This window comes from Haliotis asinina, chromosome 2 (assembly GCF_037392515.1).
Source record: "Haliotis asinina isolate JCU_RB_2024 chromosome 2, JCU_Hal_asi_v2, whole genome shotgun sequence".
NCBI classification, from domain to species: Eukaryota; Metazoa; Mollusca; class Gastropoda; order Lepetellida; family Haliotidae; genus Haliotis; species Haliotis asinina.
The window spans coordinates 84248997-84268684 of NC_090281.1; the positions used below are offsets into that span (position 1 = coordinate 84248997).

At 37.6% G+C, this 19688-nt stretch overlaps 1 protein-coding gene across 5 annotated transcripts in view; it reads left to right on the forward strand.

The window, feature by feature from the left end:
• The window catches only part of LOC137274468 (transient receptor potential-gamma protein-like), a 97497-nt gene that overhangs the window by 50307 nt on the left and 27502 nt on the right, over positions 1-19688 (forward strand). For all 5 annotated transcript variants that reach the window (XM_067807669.1, XM_067807665.1, XM_067807667.1 and 2 more), the window contains exons 3-4: positions 14315-14833; positions 15395-15629. In XM_067807669.1, the coding sequence (XP_067663770.1) occupies positions 14315-14833; positions 15395-15629 (754 nt within the window). The remainder of the gene's footprint in view (positions 1-14314; positions 14834-15394; positions 15630-19688) is intronic.

A 19688-nucleotide genomic window follows, 5' to 3' on the forward strand; every position in this document is an offset into this window, starting at 1 on the left:
CAGTAATTACTTAGGGTATTTGGTGATGATCATAGAACAATCAAGGCTCCACTCTGATTAGGTGGTCAGTGCTAGTATAAGTTAAACACAAAAAAATAACTTGGTGAGGAAACAATATTGTCAGCGAGAGCTATTTTAATTAGTGCCAAGCTGTGGTGCTCTGTTACTGAATAAGAGATTTTGTGTTAAATTATGGCAGTGTTTATGGTACATACACTCATGGGTAACAGCTGAGATGTTTGGAGGGTAATGATATCATCCTCACAACTAGCCTTGATTGTTTATGGCTTTCACGTCTTCAAAGGAACTATTTCCACTGATTTGTAATAAATCCAGATAGTTGCTGGGTGATATACTCCACCTGTGTACTTAGGAACCCCATGGATGGATCAAATGTCTGTTGTTTTTTTTGTTTCGGAGAAATGTTTGCAAATCTTTGTAATTTTGACATTCTAGGAGCTCCCATAGATTTTGGAAACATTTTTGAACAAAATAGGTGGTAATGATATGTAGTGCTACAACCATCAGGCAATTTATGAACCTGTTTATAGTACTGGAAATTACTTCAGACAACATGATTACAGTAGGGAAGTCAAGGTCAGTTTGGGATTGTATATATTGACATCAGCTGTACTGAACAAAGCAAGAAACAGGTTGTGACTATTTTGGGGATGTTTTTCTTAGAGCAGACTGAGCAGGCAATTTGATATAAATGTTTCCAGTTGATTTTGTACTGCATAAAATTACTTTTAGGAACACCCTTTTTCATATTCACATTCTTTTTAGCCTGTTTGTTACTTTAGTAAAAACTAAAATATGTATGAAACAGAAGTTATTTCTAGTAACACAGGAATACCATAGCTGCTTATATCTGATATTCAATGATTTTAATCTGAGATTTGCCCAGACAGTGAGTTTGGTCTTTTGATGCCATTCTGGCAGATATAATGGAGCCTGTTGATGTCTTTAGACTGATTCATTTTGGACTCTGACGTGATGCTTATGCTCATAAATAGACAGATAAAAACAGAAAGAGTGAAGTTAAGAATTCTATATTGTACTATTTCAAACAGTCACCACTGTGTACCAGAAAGCCATCCTCCTGAAAAAAAAAGTTGATGAGTACAGTTTTCCTTCTTCTTGTTGTTAGGAAAATATGAGATAAGAATAGTAGGGAATTTTATGAAAATGCTTAATCCAAGTGATCATTAATATCCCCTACCTTGACTCTAATAATGGAAAATAGAGCAAAGTCTGAGTCTCTTCCAAATTGCACTTTTGTGTGAGGAATATTAAAACCAGGCATTATTATAAGTCTTCCGAACAGACCATGCTTTCTAGAAATGCTGTATGGGTGCAGTCCTTGTGCTACAAGTGATAATGGCTTGTGTAATGTATATATGTACTTGTTGCCTTTATCATAAAGCAGGAAAGCTGCACACATAAGAGCACCATAAAAATAATTATGTGTGTGTTAGAGAAATAAAGCCCATACCAAAGTGTGCACAACATGGAGATGAATGTACTTATCTATTGATAAAGCTGATTACAGTGTTCTCCCAGTAAAACTGATGTTTGCAATACTGCTGACAGGAGCTTACAGATAACACTTTGATAACGTCATACAGACATTTGAATGGATAGAGTTTTGATCCATTCATGTTTTTCAGAGCAATTTGTGTTTGGAGTTTTAGTTGGACTTCATCACCTAAACTGTATCTGGATAATTTCTTCTGTATGTACATAATTACCAAAGTATTACTAATTTGTTGAAGCAAAACTTTGGAACTAATAACTACAGTATTCAGCCCAGTTTTCTGCATGTACATCTTGAGACGATCATTATAATAGTTTAATGAGATTATGCTGAAATCTCCTGCTCTTTTGGTTGCAGTCCTTCATTCTAATGGCTTTGACATGACACATATGTCTTTAAATGTTCGCAGTTGTGTTTGATTCCTTTCTAGCTTTTAAACATGCAGGCCATGTGATTGTAATGGTGGTTTTGGGATCATCTATATTGAATTCTAGACTGCATGTGCAAAAGCTCAAGTTGGTTTGGAGAACAGTCGGACATGAACCATTGACTCTAAAGTTTCTGATATTGAGCACTGGTCTAGACAGTCTACCTGAGATTATTCAGATGTCTGTGAAAAGCACTTCAGACCGTTGAACTGATTACTTTGGACTGGATTGCCTCTCTGCATGGTTGAAGTTAACCAGGTGGAGATTTTGAGAAGACCCTTCAGAGATGGTCAATTTCTGTGTTTGTATGTACCTTGGTGTCCTCATCTGTTTGTAGGTCACTATGACCTTTTGCAGAGTCATGTAGGCTGCTTCTAGCTCTGAAGAACAGTCATATAATTTCCCGTGAGATCTGAGGCATGATTTCTTAGAGATATTGGCAGACAAAGTTTTCTTTGGCATACCGGCATACTTCCATTTGAAGTCGAAAGTACCATAGTTATGTCATTTTGACAAGACATGGTACTAAATCATTTTGTCTTATTCAAATGCCAAACATTGAGTGCCAAACATTGGCTCCAGACTCAGAAGAATGATCATATAATTTCCCTGGAGAGTCCCATTAATCGTATCTTTGTGATATTGGCAGAGATAGTTGTCCATGAGTTGAAATGCAGGCATCCTTCGTTTTGAAGTGGAAAGTCACTAAGTCATTGGTTTATGCCTATAAGATATGTTGCTTAATAATTTTATTGCATTAAAATGCCAAATATCAACTGTGAAAAATTTGGCAAAAAGAGTTGTCAAGAGATGCTGACACTCTGACATTGCAACAGCACAGTATTCAGACTTACTTGAAGTATCAACTGACAGTGTTGCCCGTCATCAACCTTTGAGTAAGTCCATACTTCACCCCGTCACCACCTTTGTCCCTTTGTGTTTGCTGAGTCTTGTCATAGAATGAAAACTAATCAAAGTCATCTATAAACTTCTTACATATGCATACACAAAGAAGAAAACCATACATTATTATGGTAAGTGTATCAGTGTTCCTCAGTTGCTGTCCTTGTTGACTGTGAGGTGCCAGAAGGTTTAAGCAATCTCATTGCCAGTACATCAATATCCTGCTGAGTGAACTGGGGCAATTTTTCCTTAAATCACTTTATTAAGGCACAATAAGTCATGTGTTAGGTCTTCATTTCTCTTTTTTTTCAATTTTTTGGGACAAGGTATGTTTTGTATTTTATTTCAGTATATTTAACTAATATGTCAATGGATTTGAGTATTTCTTGAATTTTTGTTTCATTGCGAAGACTTTAATTTTCAAATGGCAAACAAGGAAATTGTAAACATTAATATTAAATAAAATTTCCTATATTAATTGAATAAAATTTAATATAAGAAATTAAATATCCCAAAATGAAACCAATGACTTGTATTCCAACCTTGCATAGCTTGAGGGCTCCTTCCATGGCTTTGTGAGGAGGAATGTCGTTAATGTGTTTTGTGTTTAACGCCACACTCAGCCGTATTCCAGCTATATGTCTGCAGTCCGTCAGTAATCGAGTCTGGACCAGACAATCCAGTGATCAAAGGTATTTGCATTGATCAACAAACTCAGGATCCTATTAGTTGTCTCTTATGACAACATTGGTTGTGGAAGACCAAATCTAAGCCAGATCTTGATGGGTTTCACTGTTTTGATCTGTGATCACAGTAAAAGTGAAAATCATGCTTGATGCTGTCCATAGAACAGTGGAAAAACAGTTTAATACTGCTAAAAGTAGCACAGAACTACACTCATCCACTCAGTCAGGTGACAGAAATAGATAGTTTTCACTATTTTCGTGAAAAGAAAATGATGATCCTCAAGTAAGTCATAATTTTTAGGAAATGCCAGCTAATGTCTTGCAGTGGAGTGAGTCAGTGGAATGACCATATGTAATCAGAATTTGCACCTTGCTTCTTTGAAAGTCTTTGGCTCAACTTCACCCACAGCACAAACTCATTTATAGATTGCATCTATAATCTATTTCATTATCTACATAACAAAAAGAACACACAGCCAGTTTGTTCATCTTTGTGACAATACACTAGCTTGTGGTGGTGTTTGCTGCAGAGGGGAAGAAAGTCTAATAATATGCTTGAGTCTCTCTGAAAACATGCACACTATCAGTACGTATTTCATATTCTTGCAGCATAATTGGGTACGAGGGACCTATCTACATTAGTTTCAGTTTCCTCAACTGTGATGGATTATGGCATCAGGAATGTTTGCTGGGTAATAATTGATTCAGTCTGGGCAATGAGACTTTAAATTTTCTCAGATACATACCTCTGTTGAGGCATTTCTCTGTCTGCAATGTGAAACTACAGAGGCAGTTACTTGAGTTACCATGGATCTAATTCTCTGACATTAAGCATACCGATTTTTCACGATGGAATCTATGTGCGTAGTCTTTATCACTGTATTCACTGTCATTGGCAATAGATGTTTATCGAAATGACCATTGATTGTACCATAGTGACATTATGTGCACTAAGGTTGTAGGTTAGCGAGACTTACTGAAACTGATTTGGCAATTGCTCTGGCTGGATCTGCCTCTAGATATGGACACTTAACCAAATGACCATTGATTCCAGGCGAGTAATGGACTCTGGCATCAAATGTGGTCACTTACTGACCATACAAAGATGCTAGACACCAGCTCGTGGTCAATTGTGGCTTAGATCTGAGATAAGTGTCTCAATTAAAGAGTCACTATCAAGGGCTGTGTCCTGGAGAAAATTATGACAGATTTTCCCAAAGAATTGTAATAACTTAGATTAAGATGTCTGAGTAGTGGGTTGGTGATGCTCAGCAAAATTCAGAAAAGTATAATCAGGGACGTCTTTGTGGAAACATCCAACATGGTGGTTAGATGTTGGTACATTCCTTGTTAACATGTGATGGCATTTCTGTTGTTCATGTTGTTTCTTGTTGCCCACTACATGGTAGAAATATATATATTCATCTGAAAATACATATTTGTTTTTTCAGAATCTGAAGAATATGTTTAGGAACATATGGAATTCAGTGACCACTGGAAAGTAAAAAATCCACTGACAAGCAATTGAAATTTCATCAGTAGTGCCCATCACTTCATTGCACTGTTTAAATTGAAAATGTAGAACAAGAAGGAATATGACCCATGTGACCGATGCAAGGACAATCCCATTATGGGTTTGAATCCCTTTATTTATTCATATTTTGTCACCATTCTTCTTTCTTTGATCAGTACCAGAGAACAGAATTTAAGAAAATTAATATTGGTAATCTAAGTACAATGAAGTAATTAATTTTAGTTACCATTTTAGAAATATCCTAAGCTGGCATTTATAAAGCTGTAGTATCCATTAAGAATGTGCTGAATATGTCCCCGACTGTGACATAACTGGACTGTTATGCTAAAAGTGGTGTAGAGCTAACCTCATTCACTCTCTGTACAGGCAGTGCTATCAAGCAAGTTAAAGTAAGATGAAACTCACAGATGCACTTGATAATGATATAATGATCCAGCTATCATGTGTATGTGTACCATTGTAGGGGACTGTTGTCTTACAGGCTTTGAACACTTGTGTAGGTGCAGCAGAATCACCTCAGTAAGGTTGGTCGGCAACCCTGCTTATGGGGCCACCAAAGTTGAAGTCATACAATACCTGCACAACTGTGAGATTTTCAGTTTCGTGCTCGCTCGCTCCCTCACTCACTCACTCACTCAAATTGTATTTGTAGGATTGTTTTCATTCAGCCCATGCTTGTGGTTCCACGTTAGTAGAGCATTACTTTTGTTTCTCACACATGTCAGGCAGTGAAGCTACAAGAAAAGCTTACAAAACATTATGTAATCAAACAAGCTCAGTCACTCTAAAACACTGCATAAACTCAAATGCACTACAACTGACATTTAACTCCTATTTATCCAGTACATCATCCTTTTATTCACCTCTTTTAACTCTGTGTGTCAGTCAGTGTTTCCTTTCTAGTAGACAACAAATATTTTTTTCTGGAAAAAGGTGCATGTCATTTTTCTTCACAATTTTCTTCACAATGTGCACATTATTTCGTAAATATATTTTAAGGATACAGGTTATGTCATTAACAAGATTTGCTCATAATTTTGTAGTTATAATGATTTAAGAGGATTATATGGGTGATGATATCTTACTTTCGACGCATGTATATTTTGCTGTTAATTTCACTGACAATTTGCTGGTGTAGTTGCTTTGAAGTTGAAAATGAGCATGGTTGGAAGAACTTAGAAGACTGAAAAAAGGTGGAAATGAAATTTGGAAATGTCAGTTAATGTTTATGGAGCACCACTTTTGTTCTTAGTTGAACTATATTAATGTCCCTAAATTCAGATTCTTTACCTCTCTTGGAGACAGGAAGATGCCAAAATGAAATTCTAGCAAAGTTTCTCATACACTCTATCCCACAATAATGTAGAATTTTATACCCTTGTGTTTTTGCTGGAAGATGTTCAGGTGCTTGAAGCATGTGTTGAAGCTCCACTGAATGGAGTTGATGTCAATGTTCAGCATACGTTTTAGTAAAAATTGACCCTGTGACCAGAGAAAAAAGTGCAGGCTGACCTTCTGTTGAAGCTTCAGTGAAGCTGCAGATGTGGACCTTTTGTAGATGTTTTAGTGAATTCGGCAAAAGTCCACTTTTTGGTAAAGTTTTATTGAAGCCAGACCTTGTAAAGATGCCTCTGTAAAGGCCACATGCACATAGGTACAAGGTGTGAAGCCCATTTCTGGTCTCCCATGCCCTGATAATGCAGGAATATTGCTAAATGTGGCATCAAAAGTCACATATTTTCTCTGATGGCAGACCACCTTTACATATGAACTATGACAGTTTGACATTCTCTCACAATACATATGAAAATCATGTCTTTTTCTGACCCTACTCCCAAATGGCACACACAACCCCAAACCAATGATCTCGCTTCTGTTTTCATCCATCACATAGGAAAACAAATGTTCGGGACAACTGTCTGGAGCAATAGGTTTATACCAGCTCCATCAAACAAACTATTAACGTGTGAGTGTAATTTCCAGTTCTATTGTTGTCATATATGACTCTTGTAAACATTGATACAGTGAGAGAAATGGCAGAGAGGATCTTGACACCATGCATTACCTGAAGGATTAGATGAATGTTATTCAATTATTATACTCCTGGCCAGTAAGTCCTCCCTGAAGATCGCAGTGACCAATAACAGTCTGCAGTGAAGGTGTATCAGTATTGACTAAGGGAACTGAGTTGATTGTGTTTTGTCTGCTTGTGAGTAGGGGACTATGGATGTGAGCCTGACTGAGGGTCAAGGACTGATGTGTGTTGGCTAACTTCATTTGCGTTAAGCTGTGTATCCATTACAGCTGCCTGAGGTGGAAAACTCTCCTTGCCTGGAACCTTCAGTTAGGAAAGCAGCTGAACTGAAGGAGATTGATGAAGAACTGTGATGGAATTGATAAAAATGGTTTAATTTTTGGCTTTCATATTGGCATTTCAGCATGTCATAGCGGAGGACACCAGAAATTGTTTTTACACATTGTACCCATGTGAGGAATTGAACTCTGGTAATCAGGATGACGAGCAAAAACGCTGTAACCAATAGAATACAGACAACCCACATATATAAGAAGTCATGCTACACAAACATTGCCATTGACATTTTATGCCTACATTTTGAAATAAACCAAACAATTTTCTTGATGTCATTCAGCATTTGAAATAATCGCAGGCCAGGATGGGAAGCCCAGCGCTAGTTGCTGTTGCATCGAGCCAGCAGTTACAAATATTTGCAGGCCCTTTTGGCCTTCAGCAAATTATCTGTCATATTTTTTCACACAGAATCTTTCTGATATTTTTTTGTTTTTTAATGTTTGAAAACCATCCATCATTCCTCATGTTTAATTGCTTATAGTTCCACTTCATGGTATGTCCATGCATTGTGCAGAAGAATGGTAAAACCAGATTCTCTCTGCGCCATAGTCTTCGCTGTAGAAACCGTGTGAAACTGTGTACAGTGTAGTATATTTTGTTTTTATTGGTATGACTTAAAGAAACTGGGCCTGCAGATTTCGTTCAGGGCCTGGAGTTTTCAAAGCCTGCAGGCAGCAAAAGGCCCTGATGGTCAACTGACACAAAGAAGAAGTGTTGCAAACACTGTATCTATGTGTGATATGCAGACAGTTCAAGATGGACAGACACTTGCCAGACACACAGGAAGTCTTCTTTGTTACCTCTTGTCCAAGAACAGAGACCAATGACATGGTGCATCCATCATTCAACTGGCTAGCCAATCAAGGCCCTAGACTTCTAGAAGGAACATTTGTTCTAATCATTTCACATGCTGGAATGGACATTACCATGAATGAAGGGAATATGTCAAGAACTTGACAATGCTCATCTAGTTTGGTCAGATTAATATGAAGAATTAGAGGCAATTACTGGATGCATCTTCTCTAGTTTTCAAAGAATTAGAGACCAATATTATATCAAAAATAGAATTTAGGGAGGTCAGACACATATGTTTTAATTTCCTTGTCAGTATCTGTAATAAAGGTAAAATATTCTTCCAATCTGCATGTTGACTAGATATTGAAGGATAGTTGGAAGAAATTGTACTTACATTTTTCAGACTAGATGCAACCAGCATGTTTTATGAAGGCAGTAGCAGATTTGGTCTTGTCCTCTTGTTTGATGGACAAGACTGGTAATTGAGTGAGTGAATTTAGTTTTACATTGCTTTTAGCAATATTCCAGCAATATCACGGTGGGAGATAACAGGAATTAGCTTCACACATTGTTCCTATGTGGGGTGTTCAACCCAGATCATTGACATGACAAACAAACAGTTTAACCACCAGACTGCCTCACTGCCCCTCTGACCCTCAGACTGGTCAGGATGGGAAAGGATTGGGATGGAGCAATAGAAGTTGGCGTGAAATGGTGACCAATTCTAACGTTATTGGTTTGGCAAAGCCTTACTTATGTAGTTAGTTGTGGACAAACATTACATGTTGATGTTCTTTGAACCTCATCCCTTACTCTTTACTGGAACTCTGTTTCACCAAACTTCAGTTTTGTGCTAAGTTGTGGATGAACAAAAGATGTTGATGTTCTTTCAACCTCATCCTATAGTCTTTGCTGGAACTGTTTCATCTGGCCAACAAACTTACCTCAGCATATGACACTGCATTCAATTTGTTATAGACAATTTCTTCAAATCTAGACCAGTAATTTCTAGCCTGAAATTCTAATCTGGCTGTTGTATTGTATGACTGTAATGGTCAACAGGTTTCACTTAGAGAATTAAACCCAAACCATGTGTATGCAACATGATTGCCATTAACCTCTGGGCCACAATTTAGATTTGATCTTGTCAAATTCTGTGATTGAAGACACCAGAATTAACAAATTTTCTAATCAGAATGTGACATTTGAAACGTTTGTGTGTCATGTTTGTGTTTATTGCAGAAAAGCATGATGTGAAGTGTGGTAACAAGATATGAAAGCTGAAATTCAGGCTTGGTAATTAGTTAAAAATATCCGTTACGGTGTGTCAGTGGAGACTCCATCTCTGTGAGAACTACCACAGGAGGCAAGGGAAATTAGATATGTGAAGTCAAGTTTTGCCATGTTCGCAATGAAATGTCACATTGATTAAAAGCATTGATCAGTAAATTACAAGCCTGTGTATATAAATGCCAGGGATAGCTTGCCTAGATGGAGACAGAGGGCCATGATAAGAAATACTGTCCCCAAATTAGACACTGCCCACGTCATCAGGAGATAAAGTTAGATCAGTAACGGTTTCAATCTTCGGGGCCTTTTGGATTGGTGGATTTTTGTGGCTTTGTGACATTTTTTTGTGATTGTATCATGATTAAGGTCAGTGGTTGAGTTCCAAGTTTGGAAACTTCGATAGTGTGTCAATACCCACATTACATTTGAAAATGTTTCGGCTATATCAAGAATTCTTAAAAAGCTTTTATGAAGGGTGACAAACATTTTGTGTACCTAACCATATTTACTTTGTTTTAGGATTTGATTTGCTATTTTAAATTTTCAACTTAAACTCTTAACAATAAGGCCGTATGGTCAGAATTTTGAAAGAATTACTAAATTATCATAGTTTCATAAAATACTTTTTGTCAATTTTTCCTATTGTTTGCAGTTTCAGCCACTTCACACACACTCCCCACTGGAATATTGCTTTGCAGCGTAAAACACAACTCACTCACATAGGCAAGACTTGTCGCAGATATTGTCCCAGTCGAACTACACTTGCAGCAAAGCTGTTTCATGCAACTTAAGATTTCAAAACCAGGAATAACATTAATTAGATGCTTGCGGAGATGATTTTTTTAAAATCCATTTGTGGATTTTATCTCAAGTGTTCTTTCTCCATAGGCTCAGAGATGGAATAAGTTAAGATGTTTGAATATTCATGCAATGTGACCAACACTAGAAAAATGTAGGCTTGATTTATGGCTTCTCCATGTCAGGAATGTCAAACAGTAGAATTCCATCATGTTGAAAGTCCTCATAAGAACAAATAAATTGAGTTATTCATTATCCAAAAAAGGATCAAGTGCAGATAAATTAGATTTGTATACAGTGCAAAAAAGGCATGGCAATAAAGAGCAGTTGTGTTGGAAGTAATATGTTGTATACCTATACTGTTCTCATAAACATACACTTCCATACTTACTGTTTGGGTGTTTTTGTTGAAGTTTCTATTCATTGTAGACCAGGTCTGTGGACCTGTGGTTAGAGAGCCTGTCCAAAGAGTGAAGGGATTGCGGTTTGAACTTCTGATTACATCAGAAGATATCAAATCATGGAACCTGCTGTTATCCTGCCCCCTCTGCATTTGGGTGAAAAATAGGATTTGTCAGTGTTAAGTCATAGGCAAATATTGTCATTCACAAGAATGAGAGTGGCTTCTTCTTTAAACCATCACACATAGCACTTGGAGGCAAGGCATGAGTTTGCTAGAGTTTGACTTGTGTTTTGTGTTTCTCTTCAAGTTACTACATTTGGCTTGGATTTAGCATTTGTATGGTGTATTCATGGTAAATTGAAGCTTGGATTTTCAGGGAACTAGCACTATGACACTTGCTCCAGTCTGGACTAAAAGTTCACACAGATGCAAAGATACAGGCAAGCATTCATCCAAGTCACCATAAAAGTACATTAAATGTTTAAAGTGCCCACAAATCTATTTCACCTGACCTTTAACAAGCCCAACAAACTTCCTAACTCAACAAGCCACCTTTCACAAACCTGCAACCTTCAAGAACTTTACAGACAATTACAAAAGAACATGATGGTTGGCAAAATTCTCACCAATTTGTCTGCTGTATCTCAGCTCATGGTCTTGATCTGTAAAGATAAAATTTTTTAGCAGCAACCATAAAAAACATTTACCTTAATAGAATCATGAACTTCTCAGTAAACCTATGCTAAAATAATTGTGTAGACAGGACCTGAATAGCGTAAGCATTCTACTCAATCTTTTGGGAGACTTTCACAACGGCAAAATTGGGCAAGGTGACCTGAATGGTGCCATTATATGGTTTACCTTTCTTTCATGCTTCCACTTTTGTTAATGAAATTGGAATGAAGAAAATGAAAATGGAATGAAGAGGATGTTGAAATACGTGAACTCAAGTGTTTGAATGTATATTCCACTGAAATGTAGACACTTCATCCATTGTCAGAGCCATCAAATGTATTGGAGTCTGTTAATGTCGGCAGTCATATTACATCTAAACTTGACTGCTAGATGTCTCCTTGGAGTTAATAACATAGAAATGTCTCCATAGATGTGTCTTGAAGGAAGGTATATGGCTGATTGATGTACCAAAATGTGTTGTTGGCTATTGTGTAGCTGGAAGCAGACAAACCAGAGAAATTAATTTACAGGGATTACTGTTAACATGGGAAGAACTTCTACATGGATGATATTACTAGCTATCTGAAAGACAGATAGAGTCACCATGGAGCTCACCTACAGAGGCAGACGCAGCTATTTATAATGTTCGATGTACCTGCCTACTTGACCACCTGGGAGGGGTTATTTTCAACATGGACAGCCACATTCTCAAATTCACCTGCCTGATGGTTGCGTTAAAATTTAGACTTGAAGATATTTATAATATTTCAGGATGATAGTCATAATAAATTTACTCATAAATATAAATGATGCATTCCAATTGGACATTAAACTATGTTGCTTGTCAACCCTAAATTATTTGCAAGCAGGTAAGATTTGATCAGGGCTGGCAAGTTTTACTTCTAACCAGCCTTGTGATCTGGCAGAAATTTTTGGGAGTTTCATACCCTGCTAATTTACTTAAGAGTTGTGTTCCTGAAATATTCTGACTGCCTTTGTGGTCAAGTGACGTGAGTGTCTGTCTGGAGATTGGTAGGTTGGCTTCTAGTCAGGCTATAACAAAAGACATTGGTCGATGGTACTTATTGCTGCCCTTCCTCGCACTATTAAAGGGAATAAAACATAGGGTATTTGAATCAGAGTCAGAAGTTTTTTGAAGTTTCATGTTAAATTCTTGATGATATCTGCATGGGCCTGCACTGTCTGGAAATGTGACAGGTGAGACTCTCTACCCTCTCGATCTCACTCTTGCCCAGGGGCAATAGGGTAGCCTAGCTTGTAACGCCGAAAACCCAGGTTTGATTCTCTTGCTACAATATTTTCTATGAATGAAGATTCCTTAGAAGTTGATGATTGTCTTAGACACCACACTGTATTGAACTTAATCCTCAAAAACAATAGTCATGTGCGTTAAGAATATCCCTGTCTGTCAGGGAATATCATTGTTTCAGTGTTATATCTCAAACAAATCTCTCTTGTGAATCAGAAAATAGCACAAGGTATTACTGTCTGTACTGAAACTGGGAGAAAATATTCCAGATTTCACATGTTATGGTCTGGAGTGCACTGCTGGGAACATATAAGCATAATTTTTCTGCCTAGTTGATGTCGTTGAAGCATTCAGTCATCATGCTGGAGGCCTAGGTTTGATTCCAGACATAAGTACAATGTATGAAGCCCATTTCTGGAGTTGTCCTACCATGATATTGCCAGAATATTGCTAAATGTGACATAAAACAAAACTCACACACTTAATCATGTGGCCTTTGCAGTTTGAATCACTGCTACAGGTATCTTGAAGCTGCATATTTGTCCTGGCATGGAAGTGCTTATTTATCTTTGATATTGATGGTTGATTAGTTCTGTCATTGGATTACACCAAGGTACATTTCTCACCTTGTCGATAATAAAATTTGACAGGATGTTATTTTCATGTTGCTTGTCATTTAGACATTGCTGGTTATTCTCCCATTGATTTGATCTGGCTGGTGTTCGAGGGATGAGTTTGTTTGTATGACTGCATGGCATGAGTTGGTGGTGTTGCCAAGCTGCAATATATGACCTTGACCTTCAACATGAGGAAATACTACCACTAGGTAAACAACCAAATGACTTTCTTAACCAGTCAGTGTTAGTTTCAGTATGTAATTTGTCATGATTGTTGACTTGATTGTGATTTTACATGATATGAATATTAAAAACTCCTCATTTATTGACATATATGTTTTTAGATATCTGCATGGGCATGAAGATATTGGTAAAACTAGTTTTCAGTTCCTACACTTCTTGTTTGAGCTGACTGATGGTGCAGGTGATCAGAGTACCTGATTGGTTGATGTGTCATATCCAAAATCCATAGATTAATGCTCATGATATCAGTCACTATAGTCTGTTTGCAGTGAAAACATACCAATGAATTTCACTTTAAACAAAAAAGTAAATAAAATAAAGTGAAATTATGCTAAGTGAAATTTTACCATGCCAAGTGAACATATAAATTCAATAATTTTATTCAAGTTCGGATAAGGGTTGTAAAACTAAATGATTATAGTTTCAAATCACTATTATTGGTTTGTATTACAATGTACATTAAATGAAACACATTGAACTGGTAGGGTTTGTCTTAGTTTAGGCTCATGATGCACCACTTACGCATTTGTTTCACTGTTCCAACTACAGCTCTTGTCCCCTTGTTATACAAACAAATTTTAAATGTTTAATTGGCAAGGTAAAATTATGAGGATCTGCAATCTTAATTTCACATTATTTATTTTACGTTTTTGTTTAAAGTGAAATTCCAGTATGTTTTCACTAGAAAAGACTATATATTCTCTGAATACAAGAACCACTTTGCCATCAGTTCGGCTTTTGATGTTATACATTCTCTGTTTCAGGCCTTACATCAGTTATATCCCTCCAGCTCATTCAGTCCTGACATCACACCGATCATTCTGGCAGGTCATCGGGACAATTATGAAATTATCAAAATCCTCCTGGATAGAGGGTTCCGCATTCCCAAACCTCATGATGTTCGGTGTAGTTGCAAGGATTGTTTAACAGAAAGTGAAGAAGACAGTTTGCGTCACAGTCGTTCTCGGATTAATGCCTACAAGGCATTAGTGAGTCCTTCACTGATTGCACTCTCAAGCAAGGATCCCATTCTGACATCCTTTGAACTGAGCAGAGAGTTGAAGCGCCTTAGCAAGATGGAGAATGAGTTTAAGGTGGACTATGAGAAACTAGCCACTAGGTGTCAGGACTTTGCTGTGGACCTCCTGGAGCAGACGCGAGGATCACGTGAGCTGCAGATCATCCTCAACCACGACACATCGAGTGCAGCGACAGATGAACAAGGAGCAGAAAAAACGAAACTGAGCAGGTTGAAACTGGCCATTAAATACAAACAGAAGAGGGTAAGAATTAGACCAGAGCCAGTCTATGGAAAGTTTAGAATGATTTTGTTTATTTTGGGGGATTATTTTTACAGACATAATGCTTTTCTTTACTGGGAACATATGCTATGAAAGCTGACTTACGTCCCTAAAAGGAACTGTGGTTTTGCCAAGTGGTTGAAGTGTTGGCTCTTCTTGCTGAAGATGCAGGTTCAATTCTTCACAGGGTACAGTGTGTGAAGCCCACTCTTGGTGTTCCCTGCAGTGATATTGCTGAAATATAGCTGAAATATTGCAGCATAAAACCATGCTCACTCACTTTTACCTGAATCACATTGTTTTAGCATATCCAATGGAAAATTAGTTTTGGATTATTTTCAGGGAAAATTTCTTTTTGTCGAGATTTTCTTCATTGAATATGACCACTTTCCTTCCACCTGGAGTATCAAAATAGACAGGATGTTACAGCTGCCAACATTATATGTCAGTATCCTAGTGCTGAGGCTACTTTGTCGAATAAGCAGATGAACAGCTTGCATCCTGATGGAACAGTTTGCTTTTGAGATTTCTTTTCCATTTCAGTTTGTGTCGCATCCGAACTGCCAACAGCTTCTAGCCTCACTATGGTATGAGGGGTTACCTGGGTTCCGCAGGCGGAATATCGTATCCAAGCTGATGATCACGCAAACGATTGGCATAATGTTCCCTGTGATGTCTCTGATTTATCTCATAGCTCCTAAGTGTTCCATTGGAGAACTCATACGCAAGCCCTTTATCAAGTTTATCGTCCATAGTGCGTCATATCTCACATTTCTGTGTAAGTATCATTTTATTTTAAACTTGCTCAGCAGGTCCAAACCTTCAAGAGGGTACCTGTCTTGCCTGCTTGTCTATGAACAAATGTGATATTTCACCATCTGCCATCCACACCAAGTTTGGCCAATAGCATACATGTATCAAATCCTGTTGTCACAAGATATGCACATGAAGTGTTTTCTGACAAAAGTACTTTGGATGGCTTTTGCGTTAGCATTGTGTATTTCAAATGAATCAGGATCAAAAATAAGTTTTTTTGTGGGTGGGTCCCGGGCATTTGTTTTTGTCCAGGTGTTTTTGTTGTATTTTTCAGTTTGATGTGTACAAGATAACTTTCCTTTTCATTTGGGCTTCTCTTGGTCTTTGTACATCAGAAATCTTTACTGTCAGTGGTGACATTCTGATTTCTTTTTTTCATTTTATTTTTCAATTTTTAAAGGTGCAAGAATGTGGCCTAGTGGTTATAGCATTTACACCTCATGCTGAATACACAGGTTAGATTCTCCCACATGGATACAATGTGTCAAGCCCATTTCTGGTGTGCACAGATGGAATATTGGTGGATCAAAGCTGTAAACTTGGCACAAAAGAGCATGGTTATTGTGCTCTTTGTAATCAAAGGTGGTTCGGTCTAATGTAATGACAGGGAGATTACACATTGATGTGGTGGTATGTTTGTTGTGTATTTAATAATCATTCATAGGCTTAAACAAACATGAAACCTAAGTTGCCAATAATACCATTCATGGTACCATGACTTTGTACCATTGTGTTCAAAGCCCTTCCCACCCACCAACTCCACAAATATATCTGTTATACCACAATCACTTCAACCCCAATCACTTCAAACGTCTTTTTCTGACAATTTACTGTACCCCTCGATATCACCTCTTCCCCTGCGAAATACAATGAAGAAAAGTTTTAAATGCCTTCTCTATCCCTTGACATCACTTCTTCCGCTCCAAATACAATGTACAAAACTTTGAAATGCCTACTCTATCCCTTCACATCACCTCTTCCGCTCCAAACACAATGAAGAAAAGTTTTAAATGCCTACTCTATCCCTTGATATCACCTCTTCCCCTGCAAAATACAATGAAGAAAAGTTTTAAATGCCTTCTCTATCCCTTGACATCACTTCTTCCTCTCCAAATACAATGTACAAAACTTTGAAATGCCTACTCTATCCCTTGACATCACTTCTTCCCCTCCAAACACAATGAAGAAAAGTTCTAATTGCCTACTCTGTCACTTGACATCACTTGACATCACTTGACAACACTTCTTCCCCTCCAAATACAATGAAGAAAAGTTTTAAATGCCCACTCTATCCCTTGACATCACCTCTTCCCCTCCAACATAATGAAGAAATACTGTAATTACACACTGTACCCTTCAACATCACTCCTTCCCCTCAAAACACACTGAAGGAAAATTGTCCGTACCTTTTTTCTCCTTGAAATCACCTCACTCCAAACACAAGGAAAAAAGTTGTCAATGCCACCCTTGATGTCGACTTTTCCTCTTCAAACTGTATGAAGAAAAGCTGTTAAAACCGACTGAGACCTTGATGTTATGAAGAAATGCTATCAGTACTCACTGTACCCATGACTATCAACTCTTACCCTCCAAAACTCCATGACGAAACACTGACAGTACCTTCTCTGCCCCTCAAGGCTTTCATTAAATTTCATTTGAACAAAGAAACAATCCCACAGCAATTGAATATTCTTCACTTCAAAATGCCGAACATGTTTCATTCAATCAAATATAGATAGGATTCGTTTGGGCAGGGAGGTTATGAAAGATGCATTGTGGCTGTTCTTTGTTAAATAAAACTTCAAAGCTCTTTGAGTTTCTCAACCATGCATTGGGTATTTCTTCAAAGACACTGTCCTTGGATGACAGTTTGAGATTGTTTTGATGAAGGGAAATTGAGTCCAGTGTCTGAACAGGCCTTAATTATATGAGGGTTATAGCACAGATTTCTTGTATTAATTGACATGACATGAAGTTTCACCTTGTCTGACAGGAATACCCTTTGAACTTCAGTCATAATGCATCATCTGTCACCGTCATCTGAAACCCTTTGCATCTGCCACTTTTGCCCAGTAACTGATTGAGAACTGAATCAGAGGCAGTGAAATGATTCCATCAAGAAGCACAGTTCGCTTAGATTCTAAGATAGTCTCACTTGAAGAACTATTTTTGGATATTCTTGTGTGTTTATTGGAGGACAGTTATTCACTGTGATGTTGTGTCCTAAAAGTGTACCAGAATCCTTAGTTGAGGGATTTGAATCCCAGTTTTACTTGCTTTTAGGATGTCAGTTTGATAGCAATTCTTCTCAAGATTCAGTGCTCAGAATTCAGTATGGTACGACCATGTTTGTAAGGATTTCTTGTACAAGATGAACTTCAGTCCTACCAATTCCTCTGCACCTAATCTTTCAAACCTGATGTTTTTGCCTTTAGAGTGACCTGCCCTTTATTTTGATGAAATGGAAATTGGACAACATAATATCAGAAATTTTCAGACAATAGCTGCCTCTCTCCCCTGTCTGTCACTCATTAGCTCAATACATATAGAATTTAAATCATTCGTTGATATATTTGATGAATGACAATTGTTTGTACCATTTTATATGCAAATCCATTAAAAAAGCTGCATCACTGCTTCCCCTGCCAAGGTATCATCTCTAATTGCCTGCATAGTTGTAAAAATATTCAAACATTGTTAGTGTCAAACCTTCACTAAAGTAGGTTAACCAAACCTTGATATTTTTGGGGCAATTGATAAAAAGCTAAACAGCTATCCTGTCACTTATCTAAGGAGAAGAAAACAATTTTTACAGACTTTGATAGGCATGCATGCATTTCCTGTTGTTGGTCGTGAGTTGGATGAATCATTGAGACAAGTTATTGCTCTAGGCTTGATAGCAAAACATTCAATTTTCCGAGAAAAACATGTAACCATGGTAATAGCAGAAATAACAATATGGGTTTTACTGTGTGAATATGACAGGAAACATTAGCCACTACACATCAAATGCTCCAGGATGCGAGTGAGATGATGTTTCATATTTCATATTTTGTGCACACACAACGGAGCTATTACGAATGAGGATGATTATTAAGAGTTGGAATTATATATTGATACTGATCTAAATCAACATGAAAAAGATGGATGAGAGAACATTCGGAAGTTCAACCTGAATTTATTGTCAGTGGCCATTTCTTGGCCAAACTGTATTTAGTACAGTCCTGATGAATAATTAGTGAGTGTGATAGGCTATACCCAGCCACAAGGTGGTGTGTACAACAGGGCAATGTGATTGAGGCCAATTTTAGCCAGTTTGTCATTTGTCAAAACCCATATGAAAGAGTGGGTGGGTTTTTACTCAAATTCAGACCTATTGTAGCTGGTGAAATATTTCTGAATACTGAGCGAGTGAGCGAGTTTTAATCCAAATTTTAACCATGTTGTGGTTTGTACAATGCATTTGAATGTTTAGTGAGTGAGTTTAGTTTTACGCCGCACTCAGCAATATTCCCGATATATGGTGACGGCTTGTAAATAATCAAGTCTGGACCAGGCAGTCGAGTGATCAACAGCATGAACATCGGTCTGAGCAATTGGAAACTGATGACATGTGTCAAACATGTCAGCAAGCTCGACCACCCAATCCCTTTGGTTGAAATTTACAATAAGCATGGGTTACTGAAGGCCATTTGTAACCTGGACCTCACAGGTACATCTGAATGATAGCTTTAAAAGCTAGGGAGTGTTTTTAGGGTTTTTTAGCCAATTATAGACATGTTTTAGCTTCTGAATAATGAACAAGTGATATAGTGTTAGATGTCATATACCCATATGGTAATAGATGCTACACTTGTGAGTGTTGTGAGTGAGTGAGTTAAAATACTGCCTTGAACACTAATGAAGTATTGTTCTCACAAAGAAACACTAACAGGGACATTTCTGTCAAGCCTTATGGACTTGAACATTGAATTACAGCCACCTGTGCAATCTCAGCATGTCTAAATGAACAGCAAGGCAT